The sequence below is a fragment of the Castanea sativa genome, chromosome 12 (genome assembly GCF_040712315.1).
Source record: "Castanea sativa cultivar Marrone di Chiusa Pesio chromosome 12, ASM4071231v1".
In the NCBI taxonomy this organism is placed as follows: domain Eukaryota; kingdom Viridiplantae; phylum Streptophyta; class Magnoliopsida; order Fagales; family Fagaceae; genus Castanea; species Castanea sativa.
This window is the reverse complement of record NC_134024.1, coordinates 47,215,555-47,239,507: the sequence shown is the minus strand read 5'-3', so window position 1 is coordinate 47,239,507 and position 23,953 is coordinate 47,215,555. Positions and strand designations below refer to the sequence as shown.

The 23,953-nt window shown below is 32.4% G+C and overlaps 1 protein-coding gene across 1 annotated transcript; it reads right to left on the bottom strand.

Annotated features, from left to right (window-relative positions):
- Positions 1-17,186: 17,186 nt before the first annotated feature.
- On the bottom strand, positions 17,187-21,287 carry LOC142619138 (dimethylnonatriene synthase-like). Its single transcript, XM_075792212.1, has 2 exons — positions 20,328-21,287; positions 17,187-17,984 (listed from the first exon to the last, which is right to left on the bottom strand). Exons 1-2 carry the CDS (start codon positions 21,261-21,263, stop codon positions 17,364-17,366), a joined length of 1,557 nt encoding a protein of 518 aa, XP_075648327.1. The 5' UTR covers positions 21,264-21,287; the 3' UTR covers positions 17,187-17,363.
- Positions 21,288-23,953: the final 2,666 nt, after the last annotated feature.

Below are 23,953 nucleotides of genomic sequence, written 5' to 3'. Positions count from 1 at the left end.
TTATGGACATATCATCTCTCTCTCTCTCTCTCTCTCTCTCTCTCTCTCTCTCTCTCTCTCTCTCTATATATATATATATATATATATATATATATATATATATATAACAAAAGGCATGTGTCATCGAATTTTCCATTAGGTAAATTATAAGTTTCAAAATTTTAAATCTAGAAAATCAATTGTAAACACAAAATCTCAAGTTTCACAAGTGTAAATTTATATTGATGAATTTGTAGGTACAATTCTCTATGTTTAGATTATAATACAATAGAATAATCCTTTGTTTCAGTCTCCTTAGAAAAGTCTTCAATTCAAGTATTACATTGATGTAGTCTTGACTTGAACGCAAAATATCCTCCACTTGGATTGGAAAATGGATTGAAGGATCTTTGGATTGAAATTGTGATGAATCTCTAGTTGTGTGCTTGTTAGAGATTTCTTGTTCTTCACATTCTTTGTGTTTTTCGTGGGTTCTTCAAAATTTATTGATCTTTAAAGATTTGTGGTGGAATTTTTTTCAAGGGCTTTAGAGCTTGAATCCGATGAAGCTTCGATGGATCAAAGTCTTTAAAGTTTTTGGAGGTTTTGAAACTTGATTCTAGTAGAACTTTGAGACTTCGAAGAATGATTTGGATGAATGTTCTTTGTCTTCGAAAATTTGTAGTGAAAGTTCTTTGGGGGCTTTGGAGACTTGGATCTATAGAATTTCACTAATTTGTGGTCTCTTGGTGCTTATATAGGCTTTTGAGCTTGATTCCAATAAACTTTAAGATCTAGAAGGACGACTTGGTTGAATATGCTTTGAATGTTCTTGGGATTTGAAGGTTGAAGTTCTTGATGTTCTTGGAAACTTTGGAGCTTGATTCCGACAGAGTTTCAAGACTTCTAAATGTTTCTGAATCCCCCCATAAGACTGAGAAGGGTTTTTATTTATAGGAGTCTTGGGTAGGTATGATCACACGTGATTGACTATGAGCAATGACACGTCATAATTTAAATGGAGAGACTTTATATCTTGCTCTCCAAGAAACACGTGTTATTATTTGATTAGTCAAAGTGTTTTAATTTAAAATAACACATGACAATATTAAATTTGACTGCTTATATCATATAAAATTAGAATATCAACACGTGTGGATATGTGATTGACCCTTAAGTATTCTTTGTAATTTTTCTTTAAAAACACTTGTTTATGTACACAATTTTTAAGTGTGGTGAGGGAGTGAGGCTCAATCTTTGAATTTGAGACTTGAGCCTTAAACTTGAAAATTGCTTCTTCATTTTTATTTATTTATTTATTTATTTTTATCTTAGACAATCAAGGCACCTATCTATACTTTTCAAAAAAAAAAAAAGGCACCTATCTATATTCTATACATGAAGGATGGCAGGTGGGAGCCTAATATTTTACTTTTCTCTTTTAGGCTTCAAGACCAACAGGGGCTTGTAAATTGGGAACAAGTGGGAGGTTACACGTGATAGGCCTTATGGTCTTCGAATAAACCCAACTATCTTAGTTGGTATTATCCAGCCCATGTCGCATTGCTTCACCATATGGACCTAGCCCATTGGAAAATGATAGAAAGCATCTGTTCGCTGTGTTTGGCCCACTTAATGTTCTAGATCATTCATCACAGGCGGTTAACTTCTTTTCCACGGTTTTTGTTTTCTTACCGCTTCATAGCAATTGCTAGGGATTTTTAGTCACCTATAAAAATTAAAAAGAGACATAAAAATAATAACGAATATCATCATCTTTAAACAATAAGCCGTTGATTTTAGCTAAGGCATTGTTATAATATTTAAATTTTAATAATGAATTATATCATATGCTACCATTAAAGATCTTCATCAAATACCTTCAACTATACACAATGAAAATTTTTCTAAGTGCAATCTTTAGCTTAATTAGTTTTTAATGAAAATTTATTTTAGGCAAGAAAAGAAAAAAAAAAGAAAAAAAAGGCATGTGCTATTGAATTTTCCATTAGATAAATTATAAGTTTTGAGATTTAAACCTAGAAAATCAATGTTTTCTAGGTAATAAATAAAACACCTTATATAACCATTTCAATTTTCTAAGCATTAATTACTACCATCTAGAACTCAAAATACGTAAAGAAAATTTTTGGGATGTTAAAATTTAGTGAAAATATTTTAGACATTACACAATAGAATATTTTAAGAATCATAAGCTTTCATTTGGGTATAATTGAGAAAATAATAATATGACATATTTGCTCTTTTTCAAAATATTAAGGGAGAAATTGCTTGATTTTTTAAAGTTCAAGAAGGAATTGTGAACTACCCCAAACATAAAAGATGAAAAGTGTTTTAATCCTAAGTTTTTGTTTTGTTTTGTGTGTGTGTAAAACTATATGTTTTTACTTAAACTAGTGCATAACGGAAAAAAAAAAATCAATACAAGAAAACAATACGTGAAACAGTGAATTTTGGCTCAACAAAAATTGAATAATAATAAAAATTTCTAGAAACATAAAGAATGGCACAACAATTTCATAATACCTTTATAACTTTATTATATTTTATTTTGACTTGTAATAAATTGACACATCAGCAGTTGCTATGTTCATAATATTTTCATTACAAATCATAAGTAGTAGGTTATTATGAGTTGTTATTGATAGGAAAAATGTAATTTAATTGGTAAGTTTAAATTAAAATAACAATTTACCGCCTAAGATTTGTTATGAAAATGTTACAAAGAATGTCGTGAATATAACACTTTTTTTTCCACAATACCTTTACTTTTAGTTGTAGTTGGTTCCGGTATGATATTTTATTTTTTTTTATTTTGACATATAAAGAATTAACACCTCAACAATTGTGAAAATATTGTACTAATTTGTTGTGTTAATATTTTATTATTATTATTATATAAGCAAGTTACCGCAAAAGAAGGTGTAAATAACAGTGTTGAATTGAATAAACTAAATGTATTATAACTACCAAATCTACTGTAGCTATACTCATTAGCTTTTTTTTATATATAGAAATACTATTTTGGTCCCTAAATTTAACTAAAAGTTTGTTTTTTATCTCTAAACTATTGAAAAGTTCATCTATTGTCCCTAAACTATTGAAAATTATTTTACCTTTTGTTTATAGACTTTAAAAAAAAAAAATATTTTTTCATCATCCTTCTTTTTATCTCTAAAATATTAAAAAATATTTTTAAAATGTTTAAGGATGAAAAAAGTACTTGTTAGGTTCTAAAAGTTTAGAACAATTGGCAAACCGTGAATACAAACTTGTCTAGATATAGATTTTAGAGTTTATAGGTATGATTAGATAATGCTCAAAGTGCTGCAAGTCAGAATACAAGAAAAAGGAAGCTCCAGGTTCAAGAATTCAAAACATGCCAAGTTCGATCAATCGAGAAAACAGGTTCGACCAATCAAAAGACGAAATTTGTAGAATTTAATTTCGACCCAACAACTCATTAAGCCCATTAAGTGACTAAGGTTGATAAGCCAAGAATGTGTTGACCATTTTGGTAATTTAATCAATTAATTTAGTTAAGTGAAATTAATTAGATTCAATTACATGCAATAAGCGTGGTAGCACAAACAAATCATCAAATAACTAAATACAACGGAAAATAAATTTGAAACGGGTGATTGTTTACAAATAAGGAAAACTATCAAGGCAAAACCTCACCGAATGAATTTAAGGTCACCGCTCCTAAGAATCTACTATTATCATAACAAGTGTAACCTTGAATTTATTCAATTATGTGTTGGCTTTATTCCGTGCCAAATTTGCTTGTAATTTAGCAATTAGATACCTTGTATTTAGGTGGGAATTATGTAAGGATTGTGTGTGAGAGAGCGTGAAGAAAACTCAAGATGTGTGCACTTAAAGGAGTCTCACAACCGGATCTCGGGACTAGCAAGTCGCCAAAGTGGCACATGTGTGAAGCTTGCAGGGAGCTGAAGGGTCATGACAACTAGAGCACTACAAGACAAAAAATATAGTCTGGCCTGGCAGTTAACTCGCGACTAATTTCAGTCGCAAGGCTGAGTCGCCAGAATGCTCTATTTGGATGAAAAATGTCTTTTCACATTTCTCACATAACCTACTATAAATACTTTTATACCCACGAAATGTTGAGAGCTTTTGGAGAGAATTTTAAGAGAGAAACCCTAGAGACAAACAAGATTGACTCATCCACAATTTTAGTTCTTTGATTCTCTAAATTCCTCTACTCTCACTCTCCATTGACATACCATTGAGAGATTCATTAGCCAAATCCTTATCTCACCATACCCATATTAGTGAGGAGGTATTTTGGTGCTTGGGGAGCAGTTCAGAGAGGACCAATTCGTTTGGTTGATGCAATGGGCTTATTGCGGAATCTGATAAGCTAAAGAGGACAAGGTTCAATGTAACCCTGTTGGAGCAAGAAACTTGGAGGGCTTAGGTGCATCGGGTAGATTAGGCTTAGAGGGTCTATTGCTATTCATGTATCCCAACTTTATTCTCTAGTGGATTATTTAACATCTTAGAGGGTGGCGGAGAGGTTTTTCCCTGAGTACTTCGGTTTCCTCTTCGATAATACATCACTGTCTTATCTTTGTATTTGTATCTCTCTTCCTTTACTCTTTACCTTTTAATTACTGTTGTATTTGTGATTAATTTTGGTTTAAAGTGTTTTACCAATTTGTGTTTAACTTATATTCATTATTCCGTACATATATTGTTTGTGTATAAGCTTGTGTTGGTAATTTTGTAATTTGGGGTCTAAATGTTCATTGGTGTTTTATACGTTAATTGAACTTTCAACAAGTGGTTACAAGTAAAGGAATCTCAGTACCTTATACCAACTTACAGTTAAACCTTTACCCCAATACACAATTTGACTTGTAATGTAGTGACAATATCTCCTTTTAATGCATGACTCCAAGTACGTGACTAAGCAATCGATGTACGGATCCCAATACGTGGCTTACTCCTTACACGAATCCTAGTACGTGACTAACACACCAACTTGAGAAAGATGTTGACTACAAAATTCTTCAGTTCATCCAAATAATAAAGATCAAAAAGCTCCTTAGTTACAAAACCCTTGGTGCAAAGATGCAGTAGCTTCTTCAATGAAAAGATGAACTAGGACAAATTGTCTTTGGTCACAATATGCATAAATAATCACTTGCATTTGTTTGCATCATATGAGATGACCCTTAAAATAATCTTTATATATGTTTAGGGTTACGAGAAAAGAAACCCTACACAAATAACTTGGATATGCATGAAAAACATATCTGGAAATCTGATTTTTATAAATCTTGATAGATAGGTTATTTACCGAGCATCAAGCTAAAACTGTCTTTTAGACCTCGATAGATATAATCTGTCGAGCTAGCTGTCAAGCTTTAAAATACAGCACTTCTCCACTTGTTTCTTGGATAGATTTGCATGATTTTAACTCTTAACTTAAACAACATGTTTCTTGAAGACTTAAACCATCATAGATCAATCCAATTACAAGTAAAATATATTTTGTCAAATGGTTAGACAATGTACAATAACATGTTCAAACAAGTTCTACATATGTCCTAACAAGGGTTTCAGATCTAATACTTCTAGTATATAAAGGAAACTCTAAGGCACATTTTGAAGAGACTTTGGAGGTGCTCTTGTGAGATCTAAAAAGTACTTTGTATTCTCTTTTCAAAGTCACTACCGGAAATCATTCTCATACCTTTAGAACCAGTAGATCAGAAGTTGCTACTATAAGATTAACAACTGCTGATGATCTAAAACCGTTGAGTGGGATTTCAAAGTCACAAACGTGGGAGTTTGTGTTCAACAAATTAAAGATAGAAGAGTTTGTGAAGTTGGAGGTGCACGTAGTTGTGTTAGTAAGTAGCTTTAGATTTAGGGTTTAATCTATTGTAAACTTCCATTTTATTATAATGGATATGTTTACATTGAGGATAGCTAGGTTAACTTCTCATTAAGTTTTTTACCTTAAAATGGTTGGCTTTATTGGTTTTCTTAGGTCATCGTATTACTGTCTTCTTTACTTTTCCATACCAAGTAATATGACTGCATGAATTTAACCTAGATCTGAATAATTCAACTAAGTAACTATTTGGTTAATTCATTAGGTTAAACTAATTTGTTGAAAAGGGGTCTAAATAGAACAAACAGAACTTTTTAAAGTTTAAGAACTAAAAGAAATTTTTTTAATATAATTTAGGAACCAAAATAATATTTTACCATTTTTTTCTCTCTCATATGTTTCCGTCTCTCTAACTTGCTGTCATTTTCTTTTTCTTCATTTCTAAAGGTGAAAATAAGCAAGAAAACTAATTCATAAGCATGGAAATTGTAATATTTAAAAATTAAAAGGAACCTTACCTTCGTCTCATACTGAGATGAATACTGATTTTAAGGACCATTTTTCCGACATTCGTTCAAAATTTGCAATCTTATCACCTACAATCCAAAAATAAGTGCTTAAGGCAAATTCTTTAGTGGGTATCATAAATAACATAAACTCATGTTAGAAAATATATAAAATGTACAATTGAGACAATACGGAGTAAAATATATGTATATGTACACACACAACTATAAATAAAGCTCTCTTAGAAAGCATTCTATAGCTATATATAAAGTCAATCTATATATATATATAGCTCAGAAAAAATTTAATTAAACTTTGAAATTAGAATCCAATTTTGTATTATGTGCCTAAATTTATGTAAGGACCATACCATGATTATTCACTTAAATTTTTAAATCTTTGTGTTAAGTGATTTAATGAGAGCAAAATACTAAGAATATAACATGAATGAACTATAAAATTAAAAACAAAAATTAATCACATATACTCAATACAAATCATCACACAACAAATATCACCACACATTCTATCTTATTAAAAAATTTGAAAAAAAATGATCATAAGTAGTATTAAATTTGGGTAAGAATTTTAATATATGACTAATTATATTTACTAAAAATAATTGAACTAATTACTTATATTTTTAAGATAGAAATTGTGTTTAATTTTAAATGTATCTGTACATATACACATGTTACATGCAATTTTTATTAATAATTTGACTAATTATATATATATATATATATATTTTTTTTTTATAATAAAAATTTTATTTAATTTTAAATGCATCCATACATTTGCATGGGTTACATGCTAATTTATATAATACACAATCCTTAAAAAAAAAAAAAAATTTAATCCAAGCAGTACATGCTTGCTTCTAGGAAACTTGAAATTACTCCAATTTTTGATAGCGTCCATATTTTGAAGAAACAACAAAATAAAAAACATTATAGGTGATTATTTTTTTGTGATTACGCACAAAAGTAAACATCACAAAAGTAATCACCACTCGGTGAGTTGTTTTATTTAACAGTATGATATTACAGCTTTGAAGTTTGAGGTATTCTCATGTAAAATTTGGCTGGATTTTATTTGCCGCTATACTTATTTTTTGATAGGTAAAGACAAAGCTAAATTTACTGCTATACTGATATTCTTAGCATTATTCATTTTAATTATCTCTCCTTTTTTTGGACACAAGAAAAAAATATTTTTTTCTTAAAAATATTTTTAAGAAAAAAATATTTTTAAGAAAAAAATATTTTTCTTTCATGCCCTTATTTTATTATTATTATTTTTTTTTTGAGAAACTCAACAGGCCCTTATTCAATACCATGGAAGCACAAGGTTTTATAATGAATATGCTAAAAAATTCCAAGCGCAAGTCAAAATAACAGGCACAATTGTTCCTCCTAAAAACAAAATCAGGTACGATGCATGCATGGTTTACGGTCATTTCAATTAAATTTACTTAATTTAAGATTTTACATTCAAACATCAAAGTATAAATGAATGACAACCTTCAATGACTAAGCAATGGAAGTTAATATAATTTTAGTAGTACCTAACTAATAACATACCTATAGGGTAGGATGTTATAATTATGTAGAACCATATGCAAATAGTTACCCCCATCTATAGATTAAGATTTTACTATTATTAGCTTGTTTGTGTTGGAGATTCTAATTTCAATTAATTGATAATATATAAGATTTACAATTTAACAATATAGTCAGTTCATGATAACAAATGATAGAATGGTTGTGCAAATTTTATTTAGTGAAATAACAAAATCACCTCAGAACTTAATTAGATTATTATTAGAATGGAAGGGGAAGAAAAACCTTTGATTGTTCTTGAACAATATATTTAGAATTGCAGCAAGCAAAAGGCCAAGGTTATCAAAACACACGGTTTGAATCTGAAGCCCAAACCAAAAGTTAGGACATAATTCCATATTAACAAGGAATATAGAACCCAAAAAAAAAAAAAAATGCTCGGAAATATTATAATAGACCTGTGGCCTTTGTAGAAACTTAATTTGATACTGCAAAGCTTCAGCAAATAATTTTCTGCTTAAACAGAGCGACAACATTAAATCTACATATTGAAAAGGTGAAATATTCAGTTAGATCAAAAATGCTTTTCCAGATCACAATCTTCACTGATAGAACAACAACATTTTCACAAAAACTTCATAAGCACTAATTAATTAATGTACATGAAATTTCAAATCATAGTCACCTCACTTTCTCCTCGTCTCTATCCTCCAAGTTCTTAAGCAGTGAGACATATTCAAAGCACACAACAAAGAACAAAATAAATCATTTTGCAATCAATTGAAAAACATGAAAGGGCTAACTATTTAAAAATAAATAAATAAATAAAGGTATGAAATAGACTTACAAGAGCAAAACCAACTATTGAAAAGCCAAAACACTCATTTTTCTTTATCCCTTCCACCAATGGTCTCTCTTTCAAGATAAGACATTATAATTCTCTCCCTTTCTTGGTCAGTGTGATCATACTACCCAAGTTAAGTTTTGTTATTGTTAAGTTTTAGACCTCTTAACACAATATGTTTAACATAATATTAAGCCGAGTTGATTAACAAGTTTGTTAATTAAGTCTAGGTTAAACAAATATGTGTAGAACAAATATAATGCGGAAAGTAAAGAATACAAAGATCTGATGACCCAGGAAATCTAAATGGGTAAAAAACTTAAGAAGGATTTAACCTAGCTATTCTCAAGGTAAAAATAAATCCACTATGAAAGAATTGAAGTTTGTACAATAAGACTTAGACCACTAACATCTTATTGCTATCTCGTGCAGAAAACTTACTATCACGACCACGTGACAGTTCCGAGTCTACGGACTACTTCTTTTCTTGATTTGCAACAACCACAAGTTCACCTACTTGTGACTTTGAGACTTCTCTCAAAGGTTTAAGATCTTTTTTAAAGTTCTTTATGCAACAACTGAAACAACCATCAAGTTCTTGATGTGAATCTTGATCTTGATAGTTCAATGTGTGTGTATAAAGGTAAATACATCTAGATTCTACAAAAGATTCAACACACAACTCAACAAAGACTTCTAAAATGTAGCTAGGGTTTTTCATTTTATACTTGGAGTGAAACACTTAACCCTACACGTCATATGGGCTTGGGCTGGTTTAATAATATTGTAAAAATCTCTTGTTCTGCGAGATTCGATCGATCGAGTTGAATTTTCGATCGATCGAACCTTGCAAAATTTGACCATTAAATTCCTGCAATTACTCAATTCAAACCTTACATAAAACCAATCTTTGAGCAAGTCTAAACCTAGACTAAATGTTTTGATCATGGTTTGTCAACATATACAAATTGAAATTCTAATACATTAGTTCTTAAAGTCTTAGAACCTAACAATTACAAACTTATGCTTTTTTATCAAAACGTATCTAGCTCATTTCCTCTCTCTTTCCCCCCCCCCCCTTTTTTCTCTTACTTTTTATTTTCTTATTGTTATGTATTATTTTTGAGAAAATTAAGGTTTTTTTTTTTTTACTAAATGTGGTTGGTTATTTTTATTGGTATGTTTTTATTTTGAACTGATTTAGTGTTTGAAATTTTTTATTTTATTTTGAATTGATATATTCTATAATAAATAGTTATATTTATCTATTTTTGGTATAAATAAATAAATATAAAATAGTGTAACTCCAAAATGGTATACCAATATTCACCGATACCAAAATATTTCATTCTTATAAATAAATTGAAAAAAGTCACTAGAATGAAATTCATAACATTGGTTCAAATGACTCTCTCTCAAAAAAAAAAAAAAAAAAAATCTTTTAGCAATTTTCATTCTTTTTAACAAGGAAAAAAAAATATTAAAAGAATAATACTAGAATAATGTTTCATCCTTTTTAGCTTTTTCTATCTTGTCTAGTGAGTTAGCTCTACTTGTTTAAGTTTTTGGTAGAGAGGTTTTAATAATAGAAATTTTTTTCTACTCCTTTAAATTTAAATAATTGGTGGCTTGAGAACTTGATTGGATCTTGTAGAATTTTCTTTCATTTGCTTTGATTTATGAATAATATATTAGATTTATAGTTATATAATATACGGAATTATTGATTTCCTTTTCCTTTGGAACTAAAGCCTTTGTTATTTTTTTTATTACGTTTTCCATTGTATTTTAATTGCTTGATTGAGGTTCAAGATGTCAAACTACCTAGGGAAAAAGAAAGGAAGGAAACTTTGCTTTGGTGCACTAAGAGTTGATATGAGTAAGGCATATGATAGGGTTGATTGAAATTTTGTTAGAGCTGTCCTTAATGCTATGAATTTCAATGACTCTTGGGTGAAATGGATTATGGAGTGTGTTACCACAGTTAATTATACCTTGATCATAAATGGTAACCTATCTCATTCTTTTACCCCTAAAAGGGGTCTTAGACAAGGGGACCCCTTTCCCCTTACCTCTTCCTTATGTGTGCTAATATATTATCATTGGCCCTCATGCAAGCAGAAAATCAAAATAGAATCAAAGGAATCAAATTAGGCAAGCATGGCACCCCCCAGATGATGCTCTGTTGTTCTTCAAGCATGATGCCCAGTCCCTTGCCAATCTACGGCACATTCTCAATTGGTATTGCTCCTTATTAGGACAGAGCATTAAATTTTCCAAATTAGACTTGTATTGCTCACCAAATATGGCAAAGGAAGTCAAGATGAATTTAGCATAAAGCCTTCAGGTCAACCTAGTTCAATCTCCTAGTAGATACTTAGGCCTAAATTTTATGTTGAAAGGTAAGAGGGGTGGCTGATTTTCACTTTCTTGTGGATAAGATGCACTCCAAGTTGCAGGGATGGAAGGCAAAACTCCTTTCCCAAGTTGCCAGGACTACCTTAATCTCCTCTACCCTTCAATCCATGCCTTTTTACATCTTTTCTTGTTTTAACGTTCCAAAATCCATTTGTAATAAAATGGATGCCATCTCTAGGGCATTTTCATGGAGGCATGATCCAAATATTAGGAAAATGCATCTTCTCAGTTGGGATAAGATTTGCAGGCTGAGAAGGGAGGAAGGGTTAGGCTTGAAGAATTTTAGCATGATGAATCAGTCCATGTTAGCCAAAAAATTTTGGAGAATAAATCAAAACACTCAGTCCTTAATCTCCAAAATTTTTAAGGTCAAATACTTCCCTCATTCCACAATCCAATTGCATCCCTAAACCTCACCACTCTTGGTTCTGGAGAGGCATCATCACACATAAGAACTGTATACTTCAAGAAGGAAGGTGGATTATAGGTTCGGGTTCTACTGTTCCTCTCACTCATAAGGATTGGTTTCCCTGATAGCCACACATTTTAGAACAATACCACCTAAGTGAAGGATCGGTGGCAGACCTTATTGACAATACAATTCATGCTTGGAAACCAAACCTTGTGAGATCTCTTTATCCTAGTCCTATAAGTACTGAGATTCTAAGTTTGCCTATTTCTAAGACTTAAACAGATTCTGACAGGCTAGTTTGGACACACTCTTCTTCAGGAGACTACTAGGTTAAGAAAGCCTATAATCTCATTTCTAGGGAGTCTGGGTCTTCTAGTCAATCCTTGTGGCATCTGATTTGGAAAGTGCATGTTCCCTAAAAAATTTGTAACTTGGTGTGGAGGCTCTTACATGACACCTTGCCTACCTTCCATAGCCTTAGGAGTAGGGGAATTCCTATGTCAAGCTCATGCCCTCTCTGTGATGAAGATGTAGAAATAACCTCCCATCTCTTTCTGTTTTTTCCCTTTACCAGAGCTGCTTGGCATGGCACCTCTTTAGCAATGCATACAACAGATTTGAGGAATAGCTCCATATAGCAATGGATTGGTAGACTTCTGCAGATTCATAAAGACCTTGAACCAGATAGCATAAGCTACTTATAGGGGATATTCGCAACAATTTGGAGCATATGGACTCACATAAATTTATTTGTTCATGAAGGGAAACATCCAAACCCTTTAGAAGTCATTCTAATTGCTTAGTCTCTTGCTTGCAGGTACAAGGAAGCCTTCTCCAGCTGTAGTGCAGCCTCCCACAATCCCTCAGTTCAGCAAGGAAGGAAACAGATTCCTCAGAATCCTTGGCAACTCATCATTAAAGTGGCTGGAGCAAGAGCCAAGAAGTTTCACCGAGCTAGTTTTGCCTATGACACTAGAAATCTGCAAGGGGAGATCATTTTGCAGAGAGTATCCAGTTGTACAGAGAATGGGTGCTCTCGTAATCCAGGAAGCAATGGTTGAAGCTGCTATTAAAGCTAGGGGCTTGGGATACAATTTCCTTTTGTTTCTCAGTGATAGTAAGAGACCAGTTCTGGTTTCCAATAGAAATTGTAGACTCAATTGGTAGGAGAGGGTTTTGGTGGAAGATTGGTCTAATTTAGCTCATTCTAACTTGGTCTATCACTCTATGTATGCCATGAAGTTTGTACTGAGTAATGTTAGCTTCCTAGCTAAGTTGGCGTTGGAAATGCCAATTAACCACTATATGTTCTAACTCTCTTGTATCCATTTTGGTGTTTATCAAAAAAAATTATAACACCTTCAAGAAATAGATATTTGAGTTACATAAGAAAGATTTTTTAAAAGTATAATGAAACAATTGTGAAATTTTGTGTGCATATCTATAGTTGTAGACGACTAAATTTCTTAGTTCAAAATAAATCAAATAAGTAAAATAGTTTCACAAATGCGAATTTGTATTGATGAATGTGTGGTACAATTCTCTATGATTACAAAAGGGTAACCCTTTGATTCGATCTCCTTGAAAGATTTGTTGATTGGAATTGTGGTGATATGATTTTGATTTGAACACAAGATATCCTTCAATTTGGCTGAGGAATGGATCAAAGATCTTTGAAACAGAATTACAATGAATCTCTGGCTATGAACTTGTTAGAAATTCTTTGTTCTTCACGTTCTTCGTGTGTTCTTCGTGCGTTCTTCTTTTCTAAAGGTTTGTGGTGGAAGTTCTTCGGTGTTTTAGAGGCTTGAATCCTTAGAGCTTCCCTGGTTTGTGGTTTGTTGAGGTTTTTGGAGACTTTTGAGCTTGATTCCAGTGACCTTTGAGATCTAGACAAGTAGTTTGGATGATTTTGCTTCCAATATTGTTTGTATTCGAGGTTGAAGTTCCTAGAGGCTTCAAGGCTTGATTCTGATAGAACTTCTGTACTTCTGAATCTTCTTTGATGCTACATGTGCCCTAGATGTCTTGTTGTCCTTCTTAAATGTCTTAGGAAGGCTTCTATTTATAGGAGTTTAGGGATGGGTGAGCGACACGTGGCGGAGTCTGATTGGTGACACATGTCATAACCTGATTGGTTCGCTTATGTCATCGCTTACACATGCTGAATTGCTTGTGTCATCGCTTACACATGCTGATGCGTTTTATGCCCCTATTTCAATGACACTTGGCAAGTTTCCATTGATTTCTGAATAGTAATAGCAAAACCTAGCACTAGTACGTGGCGCTTTGTAATTGATAGTATTTTGTGGATTTGATAGTATGATGTGTCAACTTTTGATAGATCAGAAATTTTCCCTCTCTACAATAGTAATTAGATATATTTTGTAAGCAACAACTAAAAGGCCTTAGGGCCCGTTTGGTAGTAGAATTTAAAGACTATTTTGTATAATTTAAATGCTCAAACTGCGGGCCCTACTTTTAAGTTTTGCGTTTGGTAAGAAAACTCTTGTTAGGATATTTAGATAACACTCCTCACTTTAAGTGATTTAAAAAAATGAACGTAGATAACTCTTCAAAGTAGGTTTTAGAACTCAAGTAGCTGTATTTGGTGGGATTGTGGTAAATATTATGAAAAACGCGTGTTCCACCAAAACTGACTTGACATAACAAGTTGACTGTCTCTCTTTATGCTCTCCTTTCAGTGACAATGTTCCTCTCTCTCCCTCTTTATGCTCTCATCAATAAAATAAATTATTGGATAAAATATCATTTTCGTCTCTAAACTCTCATAAAAGTTTATTTGTTGTTCCTAAACTTTCAAATGTTTGTTTTTCATTCTTATACTTTACAAAATGTTCTATTTTACATCATTCTTTTTAAATCTATTAATTTATGTCTTATGTAGAGTAACGGAATGTTCGCACGGTACTTTGACTAGGATAAAATTATTTTATTTAAAAATTTTGGACACACGGCACAAAGTTATTGGAACATGGGAAAACAATAATAATAATATGTCCAAATTACCCCTTCACCTGGGGCAGTACCTAAATTAATTCCACGCCACAAAAACCATTGCCCAAACCCCACAGCTGCCGCCTTAACTGGCCAGCCCAATCGGCAAACCCAACTGTGAAATCCCACCCCAAATCAGCAACCAAAAACCCCAAACCATCGAACGGTTTAACTCTCTACGGTGCAAAGCATGTTCAATGTAAGTGGAAGATGGTGTATTCATTGAAGAAAAGAGAGAGTTTCCAAAATATCTAGAAGTTTCTGTTACTAAAATCCAATGAATAAAACTGATACATCAAGATGGTTTATATAGATGACATATGAGTGAGAGTTTGTTATAACAAACTTTCATTAGGACTAATAATCCTATTAAACGTGTAATCTCACTACTCTAAAGGAAAACGCTGCCGTATCACAAAGCCTTAAAAGAAACGGTGAGTTTCGCCTTTAACTATGGTCTTAGAACATGTTGAGGCAGACGACATCGTTTGGAGCTACAATTCCTGAGTACTAGCATGTTCCTGCTGCAATTCCTGAGCATCATACTCTTCTGGCTTTTCATTCATGTTGCTTGGGGCTGTCAATCTATCAAAAAGAAGACTAGGAAAAAACTGAAATCAGTTCAAATCTAAGTAGTCGCAGCCTTGGAGGTTCTCCAATTCTTTTGACTTTACCACAGTAAGTCCTTGAACTGTGCAAATAGGACAACGAAGACTTTATTTTATTATGCTTTGCCCCATACCAACCTACAAGGAACTAGATTGATGGCATCTCAGTTACTGAGCAACTCAGTTTTCAAAAAAAAAAAAAAAAATTCATGCAAAGTCAGACGAATTTCCTAAAGCTTCATGCAAACCTTTTACAATTAATGACAAAAAGATTCGGATCAGCCTAAAAATTAATGTCACCAGTATGGGGTCGGGAACAGCCGAGAGGTTGCCGCCTTGGAGTAGCTGATTGGGCTCGCCGATTGAGGCTGCCGCTATGGGGGCTTGGGCGGTGGGTTCAGTGGGGGTGATTTCATCAGATTTCTATTTCCATGCATGCCAATAACATTGTGCCACATGTTCAAAATGTTTTAAATAAAATAGTTTTGTCCAAGTCCATGTCAACATTCGGTTAGGTGACATAGGACATAAACTAATTGATATAGATGGAAGGATGTAAAATAAAACGCTTTGTAAAGTTTAAGGATGAAAACAAAATTTTGTAAAAGTTTAAGGATGAAAATGATATTTTATTCTAAATTATTTTACATGACATGACAAGTTGATAAGTTTCTCTCCTTTCAATAAAATAAATTTTTTTACTCTATTCATGTGAGAGTAATACACACTTTTTCTAAAAAAATAAATACTCATACCAAGCATCCAATTTTTTGTTTTAAGCTTTAAAAGAATGTTACAGTTGTTATATTGTTTTGAAAACCAAAACTATAATACTCTTACCAAATGGGCCCTTAGTCTCAAAATTTTAAGATCAGTTTTTCGTTGTATCAACTAGCAAGCATTCTATTTAGCATGTCACTAGTAGGCGATTTCCAACATGAATCTATAGTAAATCCATTTATAACAGAGTTACTAAATTTTATACTTCTAGTCAACCTACCAGAACTCTCGTTTTCTACGCTTGGAATAAAATATGTGACACTAAGCACAAACACAATTGGAGTTAAATTAGATATATTTTGTATACTCATTAAATTTTATAAAGACAATAAATCATCTAAAAAAATTATTATAATATACGTGAGAAAATTATTAGAGCATGTGTGTACTTTTCATATTTTCCTTGATTGTTGTATCAATATCATAAGTTGGTTATGGGATGCATATATAAGTTTATGCCAAGGTAAAATTGATAGTAATAGACTTTAACCATTGGTTTAGGTATTATGATTTCCGAAGTTTGAGTTCCTTCAAAATCTGAAGGAACCAGAATTTAAGTTCAGGGAGGGCAAAATTAAAAGACAGTATTAAAAATGCAATTAATTTGAAAATTTTAATTTGTATTAGTAACAAAATAAAACAATTTTACTTAGTGAGAAGGGTATAAAGGTAAATGGGTCAAAATAAAAATCAAAGAGATATGTTATCAATAGTGTCAATGAGTGTTATGTTGCCTTTTATTTTCTACTGATACTTTGTAGTTGTTAGTGTGGACGTGGAGTGTGTTTTGTTTTTTTTTCTATTTCAGGTAGGACAAAGAAGCAAACTTTTGGCATAATACAGGTAGAGTGAAGAAACCTTTAGAGGAGTCAGGGGGGTCAATTGCCCCTCCTCGACCCCCCCTGACTCCGCCCCTGCTTCAGATTTAGCATTCATTTCTTTTTCACTTTCATGTAAGGATAAGTAATATGAGTATTAGGTAAGTCACAAAGTTTATTTAAAAACCTTATTATGAATTGAAACATTTTTTGTGTGAAAAATGTTGCATACAATCATATTTCAAACAAATATATCTTCATGAGATTTTAAAATCTATAATATGTGAATTAAGCATGCTAAAAATACTATAATTTCACAAATATGATAATTTAAGAAAATAGTAGATATGTTAAACCACAATACTAAGCCAATAGTTATTTAATACTTCTACAAAGACATTTAATAATTATTAATGTGAGATGATGAAATACCACGCCACTATATTCTAAGGGTACTGAATAATTTTCCCAAATAAGAGTACATTTTACATGATAACCTTCAAATTGAAGTACTAGCTTCACAGCCATTAATAGTGCTCCATCGAAAGTCGAGGCTTGAGTATAACATCCAGTGGATCGACCTTAGGTAAAGCAATTCCTGGTCCTTCACGCATATCCACCTTCACACCTGCCATGGGTGTGATATCAAATCCTTGAAGCAAACGAGCTAGTGCCAAGTGAACCACTTGCAAGCCAAATGTGATTCCAGGGCATGACCTTCTACCAGAACTGAATGGAATATACTCAAAATTTTGACCCCTAACATCAATGTCTGCATGAGTTGTCAAAAACCTCTCTGGTTTGAATTCAGATGGGTTTGACCACACACGTGGGTCTCGTTGCAATTTCCATATATTAATGAGCAAACGAGTGCCCTTTGGAACAAAATAGCCACCAACAGTACAATCTTCCATGGCCTCACGTACTCCTGTAAGGGGACCTGGTGGGTACAGACGTAAGGTTTCCTTAACAATGGCTTGGAGGTATTTTAAGCTTTGGATATCTGATTCTTCCACCCATTTATCTTTCCCTACGTGCATGTCTAACTCTTCTTGGGCAGCCTTTAGCACATTTGGGTGATTCAAAAGTAGGGAGAGTGCCCATGTTAGTGTAGTAGCTGTGCTTCCTGCTCCTGTAAGGATGAGAATCTGCCAAAAAACACACGCGTTTAACCTCCTCTTTTGATACAATAATAAATTATTGATTGTTACAACACATAGAAGCTTAAAAATTAGCGAGAGGGGGGTCGTTGTTCTTGAAAAATTCTCTCTCTTTGTTAAAAGGAGATCATTTTAAAATTTTCTTAGTTATGATTTAAAGTTTAGCTAGCGTTCAAAACATATTGATTTGGTTAAGAAAAATTAGATTTATATATCTTGCACCCTTTCAAAGCAACAACCAAATATTTCAAAGACAATCAATTACGATTATTGTTGCTCAGTTTTTAATAATATAAGTACAATTTGTGCCAAGAGTTTTGGAGCTCTACTAACAGTTTTTTATTTTTTTCAACGAAGATATCTTGTGTCCCAATTCCTTTTTTTCAGACTATTGAATTATACGATAGAACAGTACAATTTGCATTGTTTCTCAGGGACTTCGAAAACCCAACCCGGTCTGAATTGAAGGGTCTTGGGCAGATTTGAATATAATGCCACCTATCAAACAAACTCCATGTTCCGTTTGCCATATTCACTGATCTATTCCATCTAGCAAATAAATAATGTTGTGTTTGATTCGGGGCGTAGCTAGAAAATTTTACTTGGGAGCCGAATTGTAGTATTAATATATTAACCATAGTTTATATTGAATACAAAATTATTAATTTTGGTATATTGTTATATTCTTAAATATTAATAAAAAATAATACTAATGGTAAAATAATAATGATGATTGATAAAAGAAAGAGTAGAAAATGCAATTGCATATTCACTTCCTTAAAGAGTCAAGAAAATGATGTTGTTTAAGGACAAAAAATGGATTAATAGTTTTGGTTGAGATAGGAGTTTTTTTGTTAGAAGAAAGAAAATGGTGTCAATAGGCTGGCACTAGCAGCTACAACAAAGCTCTATAGATACCTAAAGATGAAAATAAAAAAACTGAAATTATGCTAGAAAATGAGTTGTCGATGATGCTAGACAGTGAGTTATTATCCATTGGTATAAATTTTTTGGACAATTGAGAAGATCAACTGTTAGTCATTATCATTTAAACAAACTATAAATCTTAAGAATAATTGGAGTGGACCAGTAACAAAGTTTTGGATAATTAAGGAGGTCAACAAGGAATCCATTGGACTAACTAGAAATCTTACAAATAATTTGGGGGGGGGGGTGGTTCTAATTTTTTGGGAGGGATATATCCTATTACTAGTATAGTTGTAGGAGAAAATAAAATTTTTTGTTCCCCCCCACCCCACCCCACCCCACCCCAAAGAGCAATATAGCTCCGCCCTTGTATTTGATTAAGTGAGTGGATTTTGGGACGATGGAAAAGGAGGAGATAAAAAGTATGAGTGACATTTTTCAGCTATTTGGCATAGAAGAACTTGGAGAGCATAGAATGAGGCGTCAAATGGTTTTCTCATAAAACAACAAGTCCCAAAGTTTTTTGTAAACTTTCGGAACTAAAATATTAGGTAACCCATTTTTAAAACATTGATAGTGATAACGTACCCAGGCCGGCCCAAGGCCTAGGCCTAAGGCCCCACCACAAAAAATATTTACCCTTTACAAAAAATGCTCCATCCCATTATAAAAAAAGGGCCCATCCAATTGTAAAAGACCCAAAATTTTATAAAAAATATGAATTTTTTCAAATGGTTTTACACTTTTTACTATTAGTAATGTTAAGGATATCACAAATTTTACTAGAGACTTACAAATTGACATGTTATTAATTACAAAAAAGTATTTTAAGTATTCATTTATTACATTATTGAAGCTCATAAGTTCATCAATTACTGTTATTATCACATTATATTGTGAACATTTTGTAATGCCTTTATCATTTTCCTTTTTTATTTCTAATAAGGCTTTTAAAAAAAATGCAAATGTGTTAGATCATCAATGATGATTAATCTCCCCTTATAGTTTGAAATTTTAATATTTGTAAACTAATCTACTACAAAGCCAAACATCAATTAATACCATAGATTATAAATTAGATTATAAATGTAATTAATTATATATCGACATATATCCAAGAAAAAATAAATTTTTTTTTTAAAAATAATATATTTTTTTCTTTTTGTTAAATTTATGTTTTAACAATGAATCAATTATATTCAATTCTCTATTTGAAATTAAGCTTAGTTTTAATTAGTATTATTTATTAAATTATGTATATAATATATATATATATATATATATCAAATTAACCTCGATTAAATTAATATTAAATAACATTATTTAATTAATATCTATATATAAAAGGCCCACATTAATCTTTTGCCTTAGCCCCAAATTAGATTGGGCCGGCCCTGAACGTACCAGTGCATTTGCCTTGACAATGGTATTGCGTGTATGCCCAGAAATCTCAGCGTCCTCTGCAAGGCTCGATAGCATCACGTCCATGAAATCGCTTTCACCATCACTCTTCTGCTTTAATTGTTTCTGGAGATGTTCATTAAGCCAAATCTCAAGCACCGAGTCAAGTTCCTTAGCTGTTCTCTTCATGAAACCTATATGCCCTTGGTAGTCCATCCATTCAAGATATGGAATAGCATCAGACAAGACAAACACGCCAGCAAGATATAGAGCATCCTTGATGGCACTTTGAAAACGACATGCCTCGCTCCTTTTTTCACCATATGTGGTTGCTGAAAATCGCTTACCAACAATCATCCTGAGGCTGATATTGAAGGTCATGTGCTCAAACAACTTACTAATAGTCACCACCTCGTTATTTGTACAAAGCAAGTGCGAGTCTTTAATCAAAGACTCCACTTCTGAGAATCTTACATGCTTGAGCTTTTCAAGCCTATGGCTTGAGAGAAGCTCAAGAGTGGCCATCTTTCTCACATCACGCCAATATTGACCATAAGGGGCAAGAGCTAAAACAGCATTGTTGTAACCCATGTATTTCCCAGCTGCTATGCTTGCCCTTGTAGCAAAAGTTCTATCATTGGTGGCTAAGAATTCCTTTGCCATTTCCCAACTACTCACTACTATGAATCGGTGGAAACCGATCTTGAGTGAGAAGAATGAGCCAAATTTATCGGCAATGGCTCCAAGAGATTGGGCAGCTGGGATTTGGCTTCCTAGAAGATGGATGTGGCCTATGAAGGGCAATGCCCCAGCTGGTTCAGGGATTTCAATGCGTTTGGTGTAAGCCTTCTTGGTTTTTGATGCAATTTTTAGGATAGTATAGATTGCTAGAATAACAAAAAGCCCAAAAATGGTTTGGATGTGAGAAGAAATCTCCATGGTGGTCTTTAGATCTTGGGATGGCAAGTGATATTAGATTTGATATGCATTTATAGAAGCCACTTGTATCCATTTCTTTTTGTGGCAGCAAAAGGGTTCAGTCAACATTATTGCATTGCATATGGACCAAAGACGTTGAGTTGCAAAGTCAATCCTAAAGTTCCAGCCTAAACAAAACAACAAATGGAAAATTAGGTGACGAGGAATGAAGAAAAATAAATTAATCTAGGCCGTCCATGGTCATCCATACTAGTAGTCGTCCAAAAGAAAGCACCAGGACGAGACTAGCGTCCATGGTTGTCCATACACGAAAACACACCCGCAGTCAAATTTGGCACAACCGCATCTACTCTTCCTAGGAAAGCTATCAACCCCGTCCTGAAGGGGTTAGTCCATAAGAGGAACAACCTCCTTTAGAAGCAAGGTATGTACAACAAAAGGACCCCTGGACGAGCCCTTTACACTTTGAAAAATTCTTGAGTACATATCACCACTCTGTAACATACGCATAACTTCCGATAACCGTTATATAAGAAAATATAACTCCTAAACGGTTGTGGAAGTTATTCTTGAACTCTCCCACCTCCTCAAATTCAGGGGAGGTTACAAGCCCAATAACTGTTCCTAGGACACTATATAAACACCTGTTATATTTCCCAAAAAGTTAGAACTCCGAAAATATAGAGTGAAAACTAACTTTGCTATCGGAAGGTTTTTGGCCGGCAACCCCAAATCATCTTTGATCGCTTTTCTTTCTTTTCCAGGCCATCGAAAAAGCAAGTAGTCATTTCAAGTCCGAAGTATCCAGCCTACTGATTTTCTTCACATTATCATTAGGTAAGTGAAAAACAAGTCTACTTTTGTGGTCTTTAGATGATTCGAAAATTTTGTGGTCTCTAATTTTTTGTGCTTTACATAATATTTTGCTTGTGGTTCTATTAATTTGAATTTCATGTAGTTTGAATTATTGAATTTTAAAATTTTATTTTCTATTAATGGCTTAAAGACATTTGTAGAGTCTCTCTACAAATGTGACCTTTTTGTGACAATGTATGAAGTGAACTAGGAGAATAACACTAGGGCTATATCTATTCAAAAAAGGCATTGTTCTCCACGTATCAACCTGTGGATCAGGGAAAATTTTTTAATGGGCACCTCTTCGGCATCCAAAGTTGGAGGAAAGAAAAAAGGTTGGTCCTAAAGATTATTTTGGGAAAGGAACTTAATTATTTTGAATAATGTGCTCCATTAGTAAAACAACTGTAAGAACATTGTTTCGTTTGTATGATAATATGGTAATTTTGTACTAACTAAATATGGGATGTTTGTCCTTCTCAAAAAAAAAAATATTGGGTAAAATGTTAACTATAAAAAAAAATAAATAAATAAAATTGCATAGATTACTAAATTTAAATTTGTTGCCAAATTTGAATAAGGGAAGTCACGAAATTGAATTAAGGATATTAAGCATGAGATTAATTTTAAAAAAGAAAATATGATGACTTTGGTGTTGTTTTCTCAGTTTTAGTTAAAATAATTAAAAAACTTGAGTTGTGATTTGAACTAAAAATGTCTCTATTCTTAGCCGGGTTAGAAGGGGACGTACGTCGATAATAAGTCTATGAGTCAATAAGAAAAAACGTGGCTGGTTTTGTTTTTTCTTTAGTAGTGACTCGTGAAACACACAAGAAGAAATTAATATTTTGTTTATGAGGAAAGTGGCTGGTTTTGTTTTGATTCTGAGGAAAGTTTTTTTGCTTTTTAGCCGCAATAAACACAGTTGTTAATATTTTGGTTGCATTTTTTTTTCTTAATTCACATTAGACTAGATTATGGCCCCAAAAAAAAAAAAAAAAACTAGGCACATCAATTGGATTACACACCTGCTAATATCATCTGAAAGGTTAAATCTGCACTCTCGTTCATTTAATTAATACACATCATGATCAGGTTGGCTCTACATATTAGGCCATTTAGGCTATTAGCGGTCATTTTGGTAAGTGCTTAATAGTTCTAAGCGCATGAAGATCACATAATCATATATTTGTGTTATAATACAATATAATTCATTTTTAGCAACCCAAAATAAAATATATCATACCCACTAATTTTTTGTTTTTCAGAGAAGTGGTCTATGTCTAGCTAACTAGAAATTGGAGAGGTGCATTTTAGGAGTTATGCCCTAAAACCAATTTTGTAGATAATTAATGGAGGCTACATGATTTTTTTTCTTCTGGGGAGTCATTAATTAAGAAACTTAAATTAAGCAAGATTTAGTAAAAAAAAGAACTGAAATATAATAATTTATTGAAAAAATAAATAAATAAATAAAACTACGCAAATTTATGAAGTTTAACAATTTTCTTTTACGAGTTTTCATATTAGAAATCGTTACGTAATCGTTCATTATCAGTTGTTATGATCTATTATCAATGTGGTTAGTGTGACCATTTTATTTTGTTAATTTTTTAGAAAATTTATATTTTTATGCCATTGTCATTATCTATTTGTTATTTTTTTTTATATAAATATTTTAAACTAAATGGCAAAACGCAACCCACTAGCACTATATAAATGATTGACTCGTACAACCACACTCATTCATACATAAATAATACACTAAATGTGAAGTGTCTACTTAACCAATCAAATGCTTAAACAATTACTAACTTCACTATTTTATTTTTGAA